This window comes from Streptopelia decaocto, assembly GCF_964273445.1.
Source record: "Streptopelia decaocto genome assembly, chromosome: 1".
In the NCBI taxonomy this organism is placed as follows: domain Eukaryota; kingdom Metazoa; phylum Chordata; class Aves; order Columbiformes; family Columbidae; genus Streptopelia; species Streptopelia decaocto.
In genome coordinates this window covers 82820128-82834752 of record NC_138663.1, presented here as the reverse complement: position 1 = coordinate 82834752, position 14625 = coordinate 82820128, and the positions used below count along the sequence as shown (strand labels likewise).

The window sequence follows — 14625 nt, the reverse complement described above, 5'->3', positions numbered from 1 at the left end:
ATAGTATAAATCATAATACTAACAATCTGAAAAAAAAAATGCAGATATTTGCAGTGGAAATCCGTATTTGGTCACCAGCTAATGCCCACTGTTCTGCTTCCTGTATAAAATCATAGTACATCTAATCTAGACTCTACCTCTCATTCATACAAAACACGCACGCACACACACATGACATTCCTTTGGACTAGTTTTACAAATACATTCCTTACAGTTTTGTCTGCTACAAATTTAAAAGTCCCCAACAACAGCATTTCTACTGTAGCTTCTTACAGAAGAGAGAACCCTCAACACTGAGCACCACGCTGTCATGAAGCTTCTGCTGATGTCCATCCTATATTCCTTCTTTCTCTCCCATTAATCCTAGTCATGCTCACATGTTCCACATAAAAACCCTCTTTCCTAAATGTTAACACCCTTCAAATATTTTTAGACTGTTATTACATGTCCCCCCACCCTCCACCTTTCAGTCATCACTTAGCCAAGCTATATATATTTAGATACTTTAATCTTTCCTCCTAAATCAGTCCCTTCAACTCCCAGAGCTTAGTGTTAAGTTTGGTATGCTTGTTGCTCTTCTCAGAACTCACTCCATGTTTTTGAGATCTTTCTGGTAATGTGTTAACAAAAACCGTTCCAGAAGACAGCTTTACATGCACTTATTTTAAAGAAAAAAGAAACCAAAGTCAGTGGACTTTATTAATTTTCTTTTTCCATGCCTGATTTTGTTCCTATGTTTTGAATTCAGTTTGAAATTTTAAATATAAATTAATGGGGTTTTTTATATTCAAGAAGAGATTAGCAACCAGAAAGACTCATATCTGATTGCGGAAAAAAAAAACAAACCAACAACACAGTGATTTTTAAAATGTAAACAAACAAACAAAAACAACAAAAAAAAACATGCCACAGACGGTACTATTAACTTTATTATCTGCAACAGCAAACAGTTTCCTCAATGGCTGGCATTTCAAAAGTGTCAAATTCCTCAATATACAGGAAATGCTTGGAACTCATGTAAAAATATTTTTTATGTTTCAACAGAGAAACTACCAGTGAAACTGACATACAGTTTAACATGAAGAACCCTGCACTCAGCTTACAAAGGACATGGAAGGAAAGACTTAAATTCCAGGAGAAGTTTAACCTGTTGCAAAGGTCTCCAGAAATGCCTTCATCTAGTCAACAACAAAGAACTAGAACCACACAAAGGCAAATTTGAAAGCTGACTCAGTGAAATAAAACCTTGTCATTGAGTAACTCAAAAAATATCCCACCTACCACCAGGAAAAGAGGATAGGAGGGAAAAGTCTGCATCCTGACTGATTGTCCACAAATCTCTAAGTTTTGTCTGTCTTCTAGTGTTTAAAATGGGAGATTCAATTTTGTTAGCAAAACTGTGGGATAAAGGACTGTTATGCAGTTCCCTAGGTCACAACAATGGAAGGGACAGGAACTGCAAAAGTATCTCTCTGAAGGATATTAAAACTGAAGTCCAAATTTTGGAATTACCTGGGCCAACCAGTTCTGTGTCAACTGAGCACATTCTCAGCATGTTCCAATTGCTTTGACTGAATCATCATCAGGTAAGATGCTAAACTAGACATAGAAGAAAGGATTTGAGGACTGACACCTTGAAAGTTTTCCTTCTTGTAACAGCTAACATGCTCTTCCCTCCACTCAAGGAGAAGTAGTGTTTTTAAACTTGGACAGCAGTGTAGGCAGTGTAGGTTTTGCGCTTCTTTGGGTTTGTTTGCTTCTCAGTTTTACTTTTAGTGACTTTTTGGGGTAGGGAAAAACATGAACTGATAACATATCCCTTCAAGATTAAGGAATATCCTTAATATCCTACCTAGTCACTTCAGAACATAGGTGGGAGGAACCACCTGTGACATTGTAGTTTCTGGCATCAGACTGGCCTCTTATGCCCGTTTAATTCATGTTGCAAGCTCAAATATTTCCAGTTCACTGCTAGCTCCAGGTTTTAACTAGTAACATGGTTACCTATCTTTATTCTGTCACTCTGTGCCTCTGAGCTTTGGAGGTCTTTAAGTATTTCCTATAACCTGTATCAGGGCTTTGACTCACAAACAGACAGCACCAGCCTGGGAGATAGAAGACTGCCCCCAGCTATCTGCCCGACCCTGCTCAGCATAGAAATGCATGAGGTGTTTGTAAACAAGCTGCTAAACTACTGCCTCCTACAGAACAGCAATCTAACTAACAGCCGACAGTTCTAGCTCCTCTTACAAAACGGTGCTCCAAGCCAGATGTTTGCACAATGAAAGGGAACACTTGACAGCTAAGCCAGTAGCTCAGTTCTTCCAAGCTCTTACTTCCTCACTTGCAAATCAAGGCCCCAGCAGTGTTTTGTCAAAATAAATATGACTTTGCTAGTTACTATTTTTTATTTCTCTGTCCTCAGTAGTGTTGGGAGACCCTCTCTTTTAGCATCTCAATGAAAATAATACAAAAAACTAAGCTTTTTCCCCTCTCCTTTCTCTAGACCAGTACTGAAGATGCCAGGAGATACTGAGTCTTAACATCTGATTCTGTGATTGCTTAGTTGGTACAAATGCTACAGATACCATTTCTCCCATGGAAAAACATAGTTGAAAAAAATGTAAGAGACAGATTTGTAATACTGTACCCCCATAACATTCTAGCAGGCAACACTTATAAAATTAACCTATAGGACCTTAGTGGTACCAGAAGGCACCAGATCAGTAAGTTAATGGTGCTCAGACTCACTGCTTCTAATGTCAACACGATGATTAAGAAAAAAGATAGCATCGCATATAAGACAAGACAGCTTTTCATGCCTTAAGGTGGTGGTAAGCAGAGACTGCTGAAAGGGACAGTGAGGGCCTGTACTTGGAGCAGTGCTGTTCTGTGAGCTTATTCAGTCAGGATGCTGCCTCCAGTAATGGAACACATCTAGGATGGAAAAAGATAATAAAAGAAAAGGAGGCAGCAAAGGCATCAACACACAGATCATCTATGTACAAAGAAAAGCTTGGCTGACTTTTGGGTGAAGTAGGAATTACAATCATTCAGCAATCAGCAGCATCATCTAAAGAGCTATAAGCAGCAAGCTAACTCTGAAGAGGCTAGGGAACATGAGCATGCGGCCTGTGTATAGGCTGAAACACAACTTTCTGTGCATTTTTAACTGTATTTTAACACAACAGTGCAAGTTCTTCATACTGGCTTGATGCACTTCAGCTTGTTCAACATCTTTGCCGTCAAAAGCTACTAACTTTAAACTGATACCAGGTTGTATCACAACAGGTGAGAAGTATATAAATTGCACATAAAGAGATCCTGGGACCTGGAACATCATGCCCAAAAGAGTAGTACCACATGAGCCACTCCTCAGAGGGAACCAGTGAAATTGTTCCACTTTTGTCAAGAGAATGGAGCATATACAGTTCTTTGTAACACCTCGCCCCTTGGGTCAATGAGCTCTGTGCAAGTTGGTCATGGCACAGCTAAACAATCATCCCTTGGAGGCAGGGCCAGCTCCACATACAGCTTGTCCTGTTCCATGAGCTGGCTTGTAAGCAGCGAAGATGAAATCAGGGACTATATTTATCCTCCCTGCCTGGTCAAATCTTTCTGTAGATCTCCAGCTGGGCTCCGCTTCCTTGGCATGGATCCTGGAGACTAGTAAGCAAAGGAGGGCATAAATCAGTGCCTTGAGTTCTGTCAGGAGCACATGGAACCAACCGTCCACACTGGGAACAGGTGCACTGAAGGCAAGCAGGGACACTGTCTCATTTGGAGTAGTGGGGGAGGGATTGCAGAAAAGCTGTTCATTTCTTCTCTCAGAGCCTAGCCTAAACTTTTCACTCTGCAAGTGGGCTATTTACCTTCTGCAGCTCACCAGTGCAGTTAACTAGACACTTTCCACTAAACACCAGCCCATGCTAGGTCAGGCCCCAGCTAAGTCTTGTTGGTTTCTGTATTCCATTCTACTTAATTTTTGCTCTCACTCTTCTTTTCTGGTCCATTTCACTCTCTGCACTGCCACTTTCACTCCAAAACTGAAGTACTTCAGGGACTGTGTAGAATGATTAGTAAATCAAGACAGTCTTAAAACACAACTGTATTTTTTCACCAGTAATTTTAAAAGTCATATGTCATGAAAATTAGTGCAGACTTAGACTAACAAGACGCATGTCACTAATCTCTGCTTAATAACCATGGAGTGGATTTTCAAGTAATATTTTCGTTTGAATAATATTTTAAGCAAGCATTGCTTCTGAAAAAAAGCAATCCTACCCTCACCTCAACTGTGGCTGCTCTTTCACATTCTCATCATCCCTTTCCTGAGTAACAGCACAGGCAGCTGTGCAGTGAAACAAATCAGGGCATATCCAAATTAAGGTTCACTTTTTTTCCCCTTCCCGACTGTGTTAGTTTTGAGATGGATCAGCTCCCTGGTTGGTTCCATAGCACAAGAACAAAAATGTTTGTGCCAGCAGAGAACAGGAATTGATGTCTACATCAGTATATTGACACTAGCTGAGCCTCAGGGTGATCAGCCTTACTCAACATATATTGTTCTGTACAGATACAATGACGTATGTGCCCAGTAAAACCATCCATTGTAGATAAGGATGTGTAAACAAGACCCCACCCATGCGCTCATAGTGAGAGCAATCCGTTCCCTAGCTCAGAGAACAATGGCCCAATGGGTGGGCAGAAACCAGCAGAACGACTTCTGAAGTGCTCCATATGAAGCTTCAGGCCACAGTACTCTCATCAGGGGGCCTGCAAAGACACACCTTCCAATGTAAAGTAAAAAAAGAAAGCACTGACTAGGTAGGGCTGCCTTCCATAAGATCCTTGCTAGAGCTTTAAGAAACAGTTTTAACACCTTGGGACTTCTAACCAAATATTGTGCATTCCCATCCTTTGCTTCGCTTTTTAGTCACAGAAGTACCAGGTGACTTCTTCCAACACTAAGCCAGAAAAAACAGCCCAGATCAGCTTTTTTGTGAACGAAATCAAGACAGAATGTTTAAACGTGGAATAGATCAAAAATACAATTCAAAATCATGTTTACCACCTAAAAGCTGATTTCTGCTGCAGCTGCAAGCCGTTGCTTGCTAGGCTAGGTATCTAGATAGCTAGCTGAGAAGAACCCACAGATCAAAGACATTCATGACAGGGCTATAAGAAGGTCAACTACAGTTAAAGGGAGCAGCCAGAGAGGTCTGTTTTGTGCCCTTCTTAAGATCTGAGAAGCGTAGCTTGTTAACAAACTGTAGGTGTTTGCACACCACCAGCAGAACCATTCAGGGCTTCAAGTGGCTGACCTGCCCTTTAGCACTGGAGACACAAACCTTTACCTGTTAGGATAAGAATGTTGGAGACAGCAGTGACAGATACCATAAGATAGACTTAGTCATACCATGCAGCCATTATATACTATCTATCCAAAGATTAGTTCTGTAGCATGCTCAATTCTGAGATCTACCTTATTGATACTCCCCTGAAAAAGACATCTACAATTCCTTCTGATCTGTGACTGTTAAAATCTTCACTGATTTTCCTAAATACAACTTGAAGTGACCAACTGCATCAACTTGGGAATGCCTGAGAGAAAAGAGTTCATTCAGAACATCATTTGGTACAAGGCAATTGGCCTGCACAGGGCAGGATGCCTGTAGTGTTGTGATGTGCCTTTTCTTTCTCCTTACCATACATCTTGCCTTCGTCTGACAAGATAATCTTCCGCCGTCCACATGGTGGGTAGATGGCTAGCGCTTCCTGGAAGCTTTGCTCAATGTCTGGACTCCACACACCCTCAGCGTCATTGTCAATGGGTTTGTCCAAGGCCTCGCTGCCTCCCGAGTCGTTGCTCCCCTCAGGGGAGGTGGGAGAACTCCACTCCTTGGAGGTAATGGTGCCAGCTAGAAACTCCAAGATGCCACGCAGAGAAGCAGACTTAGAAGAACCTGTGGTGACAAACACATCCCATCTGTCAGTTAGAAATCCTCCTCTCTAGGAAGATGAGGAGATACTAACAAAACAAACAGAAGGTTAAAAATCCTCAGTGAGAAGGGTGTTTACTTCAAGTTTACTTTAAATGGTAACTCATCAATTTCCTTGATTTCTATTAATGCTGAGGTGAAAACCCTTTCTACAAATCCTTCTGATAGAACTGCCTGCTCCTGTATCTCTTTGGCTCATTAACTCTCTATCACTTCCCAGTTCTCCTCAGATGATATATCTGTGTGTGTCCCAGTTTCTTTCTCCCTCTGCTGTCATAACCTGTGTAACTGTTATTTAACTTTCTGAAGCATGCATACAGGGTTCAGTCCATGTGAAAGACTATACAAAATAAAGCAGTGATGAATTACCTAGTCATCACTGAGTCCTGTGGATTAAATTTTCTTAGGTACTGTTTCACTGGATCAGAATTAGTAGTCGGTGTCATTTTTAACACTGACATTTCTTCTTCTCAAGGATCAGCTGCACTTCTAAAAAGCAATCCCTGGAGGCAGACAGTTTAATGCAACGTCTCCCAAATCTTAGCACTACATATATTCTGGCAGGAACAGAAGGCACCATGAGTAAAAGGATAAAGGCACTAGATTGCAGGTCAAGAATTCTAGGCACTTAGCCCATTTCTACTTCTCATCTTCAGAATGACCTTGGGCACATTCCTTCAGTTCTCTGTGACTCTCTGCCGTCTCATCCTTTACCAGTCTCAGACTATTAGATTTGCTGCTGGGCAGTAGCAGAAATTGTTTTTTCATTTAACCTAAGCAGGCAACTCCTAGCTCTTGAAAACTACAATAAATTATAGTCTGCTTATAAATGCCTACAGTAGAGGCTGAAGTCATTAAGTGGAGCTGCTAAAACACTAATTCAGAAGGCAATTTTCAGACCTTACTAACACTTCCAGTCAACCATAGGGAAGCCAAATGCCTTCTAAAGATACAGATCATTCCCCTGCCTTAATCCCAAAGCTGTTAATTTACCTTTTGAATAGTTTCATTATCTGAGCTACAAAGAATGTTCACAAGCCACCATTTGAGAATCCAGTTAAATGAGAGAGTTCAAAACTTCCCTGTGTATCACCACATTGCACTGGGTAGCAAGAAAATCAGAATGCTCTTTTTGCAAGAGCAACAGAACCATCAAACATTTCCTGAACAAGAGAATTAAGGAGAAGGCTCTGACATGCCAAGTCAGACTAGCTCAGAAATATCACAGTGATAATGTAAAGGAGGACAGAAGAGAAATTTGGGCATGGTCTATGTCAAAAACTAGCTAGAACAAAATTTGTGCAGTTATGCCATGCCCTAGTTGGTCAATAGGAAAAGCAGGTCCATTAATTCAGCTTCAGAAGTTCAAAAATTCAGGGCTCATGTCTCCAGAAACTTTTCTGACATAACTTAAAATAAAAAACCAAACCAAAACAAAACACATTGCATCATACACTCCTTTTTAAGTCTCTCTTCAGTTTCTTACTGCTTTGGACTTCATGCACACTATGAATGGCACCAAAGCAGGCAATATGACTCTAAGAGACCCTGAAATGAATGATAACAGTTGCTTCCCTCACCAAGTATCTAGCACCAATACATCCTGTTTCAGTGGCAGATGCTCAAAAAAAATTACGCAGGTGTTCAAGAGATGGTCCAGCTGTGGAATCAGTGTAGAGGAGTAAGCTTTCCACTCTGACAGAGAAACAGAAGCTGTTTGTTCCACCTATTCTTCTTTTGGTATCTCTCCAAGCATCCCTAGTCCCTAGAGGTTGTCAAAGACTGTCTGTATTTAATGCACATTAAAATATCCACAAACACACAACACAGACTAGTTTTAACTTAGGCTGACAGACTGAGAATTGGAGGGGTTCAGAAAAAAGCCTAAGGTATGAAAGCTCTACCAGCATTTGGAGCTGTAAGTCTCATAATAGCCAGCAGGCTCCACACCAAGTGAAAACGTACTGCTCAACTGTGTGACTCCCAAAGCTACGGTCACTGGAAGCTACAACCTTTCCTATCAAGCCAAATCCCCTAGCAATGCATACAAGTGGACAAAGTCATATCCTAGGGAATGTATGGCCATCATAACCATAAGAAGCACCTACTGTATATGCAGTTATTTTCATTTCCTTAATGTCCATACAGACACAGACTAATACCTAACAGATAATTTCAGTATGGCACACTCTTACGTTGGAAACTAAGCAAATATATTTGAAGCATAACTTCCCTTCCTCCCCCCCACACCCAAGCCCTAAGAGTTATTGCCTCATCATTTCATGTTTTACAAGCCACCATCTGCACCAAGCACCTTGGGTGACAAAGGAAACTCTAGGTCCTTTCTGATCTAAGCTCCAAAATAAGTGGAGGAGAAAACGTGCTGTATTCAGTTCAGTGTCAACTCCCAAGACTCTCTTTTTCAAACACAAAAGAAAGGTTGCACAAACTCGAGCAGATGTCACATACATATTTGGGGAAGTCCACAAAGCAAGAGACAGAATATGTGAGCCTTAGCTCACATTGGTCTAAATCAAGGGAGTTGCGGAACTTAAGAGCAATTAAAGAAATTATATAAATCTGAAAGTGATTAGGTATTTTTTTGGTAATGGTTCCTACTTTTCATGTCTTGACTAGCAATGTTAGTCCTATCCCAAGCTACAGCTAGGTCAGCAGGCATCAAAGGTACTGTCATGCCCAATCCCAACTTTTCTACAGCCTGGTGACTGATTCAGCTTTCCCTTCTTTGCACTAAAGCTATTCCTGATGAATTATCAGAAAAGTGGAATTGTACAGATCATAAAATCAAGGATGTTTGGCAGTCTCCAGCTGAAATCTCAGTAATTACCCAGACACTAAACCAAATTTGCTTTCTTTTTGATAACTTCCAAAGAAATTCTATAGACTGAAATGACCAGGAAAATCCTTATAACTCTATGCCTCCAGTTCAGTAAGATGCCAAGGGTTTAAAGGGCCTATGAAGTTTTCTTAAATAATGTTGTTTGAACAGGAAGCTCCAGATGCTGTCCCAGAAAATACTGTGTGCTCAGAGGCAATAAACATCAATACAGGGAGGTCTGGTCAGGTATTATCTGATCTATCGGTCTCTTCCTTGGCTGAGCACTTCAGGCCTTCTATTTCCTGCACTGTTGATCTCAACTCTGAGCTCACTGGTGGCCAATGTGGCCATTTATTAAACTAAGTAAAGCAAACTGCAGAGAAACTGGGGATAAACTATATGGCAAATGGCTTTATTAGTACAGCAAGTCGAAAAACTGTCAGTGGAATTGCTTCCCACTGAAAACCCAACCTGGTGAAAAACAGAGCATTTTTCAGAAACATGGTAATATTGAATGTGTTATTTATAAAATGTGAATAATATTCATTAGTAACTAATCTAAGAAAATACAAATCTTTCAGTTAGCATCTACTTTTCAGTTTGCTTCTGTTTTCTCATTCAATCAATAATAACTATACACATACAGCTTGGTAACTTTAACAGTGATTTGTATTACTGAGTGTTCTAATATAACTAAATATTTTAGGACTTGTAAGTTGGTTTTTTTTTTTTTTCCTATTTTTTTTTTCCAAGTTCTGCTTATGCAAGAGCTTTCTTCTGATGTGGAAGGAATTTAACTGTGAAATCACTAAACAGACATCCCAGTACCCAGGCACCCTCAGACAATTCTTTTCCCATCTGAATCCCCCCTGGCCAGGCACAACAGTTCTTAAGATCAGAGGAGTCAGAGGATGTTGTCCCTTTCTCATAACAGGAAGTTTCACCAGAGGTCCCACACTTGGCATTTGTTATCTTCAGATTTCCTCAGTTTGAACTTATGCTCTGCTTCTTGGCTTTCACATTTCTGGTATTGTATCCAACAGTTGTTCTTATTCGGATCCTACTCATATTCTACTGAGACCTTTCTTTTGTGGGGTCCAGTCATGGATCCTCTCCCAGGATCAAAGACACAAGCCCCCCACAGCTCCTCCACAGCCTCCTGACAGTACCTCTACTTCCTTCTTTTGTTCCCGTCTGTCCAAATACTGTTTGTTATTCACTCTTGGTCCCTGTTACTCTTTCTGCCATGGCCCATCTCTCAATGAGTCCCTCACAAAAGCAGGCTTTTGGGCCAAATAAAAGCGAAACGATTGAGAAAGCACAATAATCTTTCAGCTCCAGCAGCTTGGGTTTAATTGTTGTGATGCTGGTAACTTTCTCTTTCCTTTGACACATGGTATCAAACTGAGATTCAGAGATCCTGCAGGGCTAGACAGCTGCCAAGAGCCCTTCAGAGAGGTCTCTTTGACAGAGAGCACATCTTTAACAGACTCTATAGTCTGATACATCTGCTTTCTAATATCAATCTCTCAGTCATTACTGTCAGTAACAGCTCCCTCTTAAGTGTTTGTTGCAGCTGCTCAACACAAAAATCATGCTTTCCTGAGGATGTGAGAAATTGCAGCCAGCTGTCTCGAGTTGTTGTTTTCTTAGAGCTGCTCTTTCCAAAAGACTACCCCCACTCCATGGCCACCCCCTTTCCCTGCTGGAATTGCTATCAAGCATGACACACTAACTAGAGATGTCCCTATCCACTCCTTCCTCCAAGGCAGGAAAGTTCGCTAGCCTAGCCATGTGGAGTCTGACCGTGTGGGTCCACTCCTGCTTCTGAGTTGGCTGCACTCTGAGCAGGTCACTTCACCTTACCGAGGATGTATCACTTCATCCTTGGTCTCATTTAATGGAACTGCAAGCTGTGGGGGCAGGGACTGCTTCCTACCACAGTATTCCTTGATATCATTGTAATGCAAATAAAAACAAACAATTCTGGTATTCACTTCTTGGCTATCATGAGTCAAATACTGCTACTATAGAGGAGATCTGAAGCACATCATTTTCATATCTGATGAGCAGTCAAATAGAGAATTTCAAAAAAGAATGAGTTTGGCCAGAAGAGAAGCTGTCCTGCTGATGAAACTATAACTGTCATTTATAACAAGAAGAAAACCTGGAAACAGCAACAACCAGTCAGTTACTTCCATCCAGAACATGCTAACAAATGAGTTTACACAATGCAGTCATACAAAGAGATTTGGGGTTAGGAAAGTAACATTTTGGAATGCTGCAAAATCTATCACGTGAGGCACAATGAAAGACAGCATTCAAACTTACCAGAGGAAGAGGGCTGGGAAATTCTACAGGACACTACAGTAATAGCTCAGTTCCTCTGAAAGAGAAGAATGAGTGCAATCAGTAGATGAGTAGCTCCAAGGGGGTGCAGCTCGAAGACTGCAGGAAAAAAATGTACTGGAAAGGGAAAACGTGGGAAAGCAGCTATTCAATAATAACCAAGATCTGTTAAAGCTTGGAGGCAAAAGAAGACAAATCACAAACTTGTTTACAGGATCTCTACAGAGCAAAATAAAGATGCAACTGTCACAAGACCAACTAGCACTGAACTATACTGAGGAAAGTAAACTGCACTTTCACAGCACCGGCCAGCAACCATTTGCTTACAGGCTCCTCAAGAGCTGTATGCCAGTCATTAGATCAGCCTGGAACCAAAGCCACACAGCTCCAACAGAAAATCTAGTGACAGTGGAGATGGGTAGGTGCAGTTCAAAGAGCCTTTTGAGGGAGCTGCACTCAAGCACTCCACAATAATAGCCAAGTGGTGAGAGTGGCTACAATCTGACCTTTTGCCCTGGGCCTCCTGCAATCCCTGAGCATTGCTGGCTATTCTCTGTCAATATCCCTGTCCACCCAGGACACCAGAGTAATGCTGCCTAATCCTGTGAGTAAAACCAGTTAAGGTATTATTTGCTGTAGGTGAAGCAAAAGCTCTCAACAGGGACCAGCACCAGGCAAGGAAGAAAGGAGAACCGAGATTTCCCTCTGCGTATTGGGCAGAGTAATATAATGATTACACCTAGAGGCTGCATTGTGAGATTTTTGTCTCCATCTCACCACTAAATAAGATTGGTTTACAAAGGAACAAGCACTACTAGCCTCAGATCATATCCAGCATAAGCTTAGCTCCAGCATTCATGCTTATCACACTGACTAGTACAAAATCAAGCTTGGTTTGCCTGCTACACTGAAACTGCCTGCAGCAGCTACTGCTCAAAAGGCATCTGACTTCCTGAACAAAGCAAACCAACACTCTTAAGATTATTGCAGTAGCTGAGCTCTGGCTGAAACAGAGCGAGGATGTAGTGTCCAGCACAGTGATATAAATCGCAACAAGGATGGAGGAGAACTTCTATCAGCACAGCCCTGGATAATACAATCAAACAGGATGTGATGAGAGAAGGCTGTGCATGGCCTTGCACACCATCTCATCAGTTACATTTGTAATAAAGGAAACAGAACACAGAGCCCTGCTGCCCTAAGGAGAGGAGGAAAAAATACACAACAACAAAACCCAAAGGCTGCTTCTGCTCCTACTAGTCTAGAGATGGCCAACTTGAGGATCAATCCTAAGCCACAGACAACTCATGCACAGCTCCCATGAATGGGTTACTTTGGAAGGCCACCAGCCTTGGATTGACAAAATGACTGCTGCATGATTTACATCTCAGCTGGGAGTGAAAATGAGCCAGAAAGGCTAGCAGATGTGGACACTGCCAGGCTGCCCTAGGATTGAGCCACACACTGGGCTGGCCCAAACCATCAAAGGAACAGGCCAGTTCCTTGGGAGTCACCACTAATCTGCCATATGGGAACTGTTCCCAGAGCTCCCATTCTCCCCAGCTTTCCAAGATGTGGCATGTGCTTCACAGTTTCCCAAACATGAAGGCTGTGGGAGGATGAAGATGGTTACCCACCCTCATGCTAGCAGCAGAGGTCACCAAGAGTCATTCTCCCAAAAAGCATGGAGCTGGTTAGAAAGCAATGAGCCAGGAGGAAATTCAATAATCATGGCCTTTTTCTATCACCAAAATCACCAGCAGTGTTACCTAACACATTTAAATCACAACTGTCCCTTCAAGTATAGACAAGTGTAGACATTGACTAATTAAAATTACTTAGGTCTTACCAAACCAAGGTAGTGACAGAAAAATCATGCTTAGCATTTTCCTAAAGAGTATTATTCACATCATTATTAAAGGATAGGGAACCTTTAATAGCAACTTAAAAAAGTCTTGCTCCTAAACCCACTGAAAGTCAGTTGTCCTGAAAATCTCACCAGACTCAAAAGCCCCTTTTTTACCTATGGAAAAAACTATAGCCTGAAGACCTAAGTGAACCACTCAATGACAAAATCAGACTGGAGGCAAAATCCAGACAAGAAATTCAAGACAAGAAAGGGTGAAATTTAAAAGTGATTTGCAATTGCAAGTGGTATAACTTCAGAGAGGTTTGTGTTTAACACTGTCTGGAAACTGGGTGTCTTTTGAGTCTTTCCTGATAAGTAACATGGAATTGAGAGATTCAAAAAGCCCATTTTATGATATCCAAATTGAATTCTTATTTCCTAATCGTGCACCCTGTTCATGACATCCTTCAACCTCTTGTCTAGGACTTGAGGGTAGCTGTCCCAAAAAAACTCACAACTGTGACATACTTACCTTTCCATAACACTAATGGCAGAACTCAGACAAGAGACAGATGTTTTCAAATTTCATCCAAAGCAGTGAAACATCAAGCTCCAAAACTATAGCCAGTCTCCCAGGAAAGAAATAGCTGAATCTAGGCTGAGACATACAACAGAATAGCCAGAAGCACTGACCTCAGAACCCATGAACACAGTCAGATTTTCACATCTGCAGTGCTTGCAGGCGGTCTGTGTTGCAGGCATGACCTGCCTGGCCAGGGCTAAGCCCTTTACTAAAGCCTCAAGAAAAATGCAAACCACAAACAGGAAGAACAGGTATATAAAATGGGACGTCAATTCAGTCAACCAATTAAGCACATGCTTTGATTTTAGTCATAGTCAGAAAAGAGATCAAAAGTGTTTGGTACTTATGATAAACTAATGCCTAAGAAAAATACAGAAGAACCATGAAACATCTGCATCATATGAATGAACCCTACTCATGGCTGCCAACCAAGCCACACTCTCGAGTTATTCAGAAACCACCCAGCTCAGTTGTGGAGTACATGCTCCACTTGGAACATGCAACAGGTGAACATTCACTGCTTGCAGATAAGATGATCACTTGTTGATGGCTGACACTGAGGAAAATCCACCAGATTTGTCTTTTTTTTTTGTTGTTGTGTTTTTTGGTGTTGGTTTTTTTTTTTTTTTTTGGTAGAGGAGTCTGAAATTTCTCAGGAGACAAAGACACCAGCCATTTTAGACAGATTGCAGTTCTACTAGTTTGATACAAGAGACAATAAAGCCATCCTCAACTGAGACTAGTGTAGTTCTGAGCTCAAAACTCTTCCCTCTCAATTGTGCCATAAACACACTGTCATTTCCAAACTGCTCATCGTGTAGGGATTTCAGAGAAAGCAAATGAAAATCATGAGAACCTGTAAGTACAACCCTAACCCTCAAATGGGAATAACTAAGAAGAAAAAGAAAAAGGGGGGGGAAATGCTAAAAACTGAAAAAACACAGGTTAAGTTTGCATGAACCTCTTGATTTATTTCTTTGCCCTTCCACACCCCTCCCACCAG

The 14625-nt window shown here is 41.4% G+C and overlaps 1 protein-coding gene across 4 annotated transcripts in view; it reads right to left on the bottom strand.

Moving 5' to 3' along the window:
* The window catches only part of TEAD4 (TEA domain transcription factor 4), a 59504-nt gene that overhangs the window by 38535 nt on the left and 6344 nt on the right, over positions 1-14625 (bottom strand). The window contains exon 1 of one of the 4 annotated variants that reach the window (XM_082043682.1): positions 5709-5842. The exons of 1 other annotated variant lie outside the window; for it this stretch is intronic. In XM_082043682.1, the coding sequence (XP_081899808.1) occupies positions 5709-5715 (7 nt within the window). In that variant the 5' untranslated portion in view covers positions 5716-5842. Of the gene's footprint in view, positions 1-273; positions 316-5708; positions 5843-14625 lie in introns of those variants that run through there. 2 more of the 4 variants (XM_082043684.1, XM_082043683.1) reach the window with 2 other exon arrangements.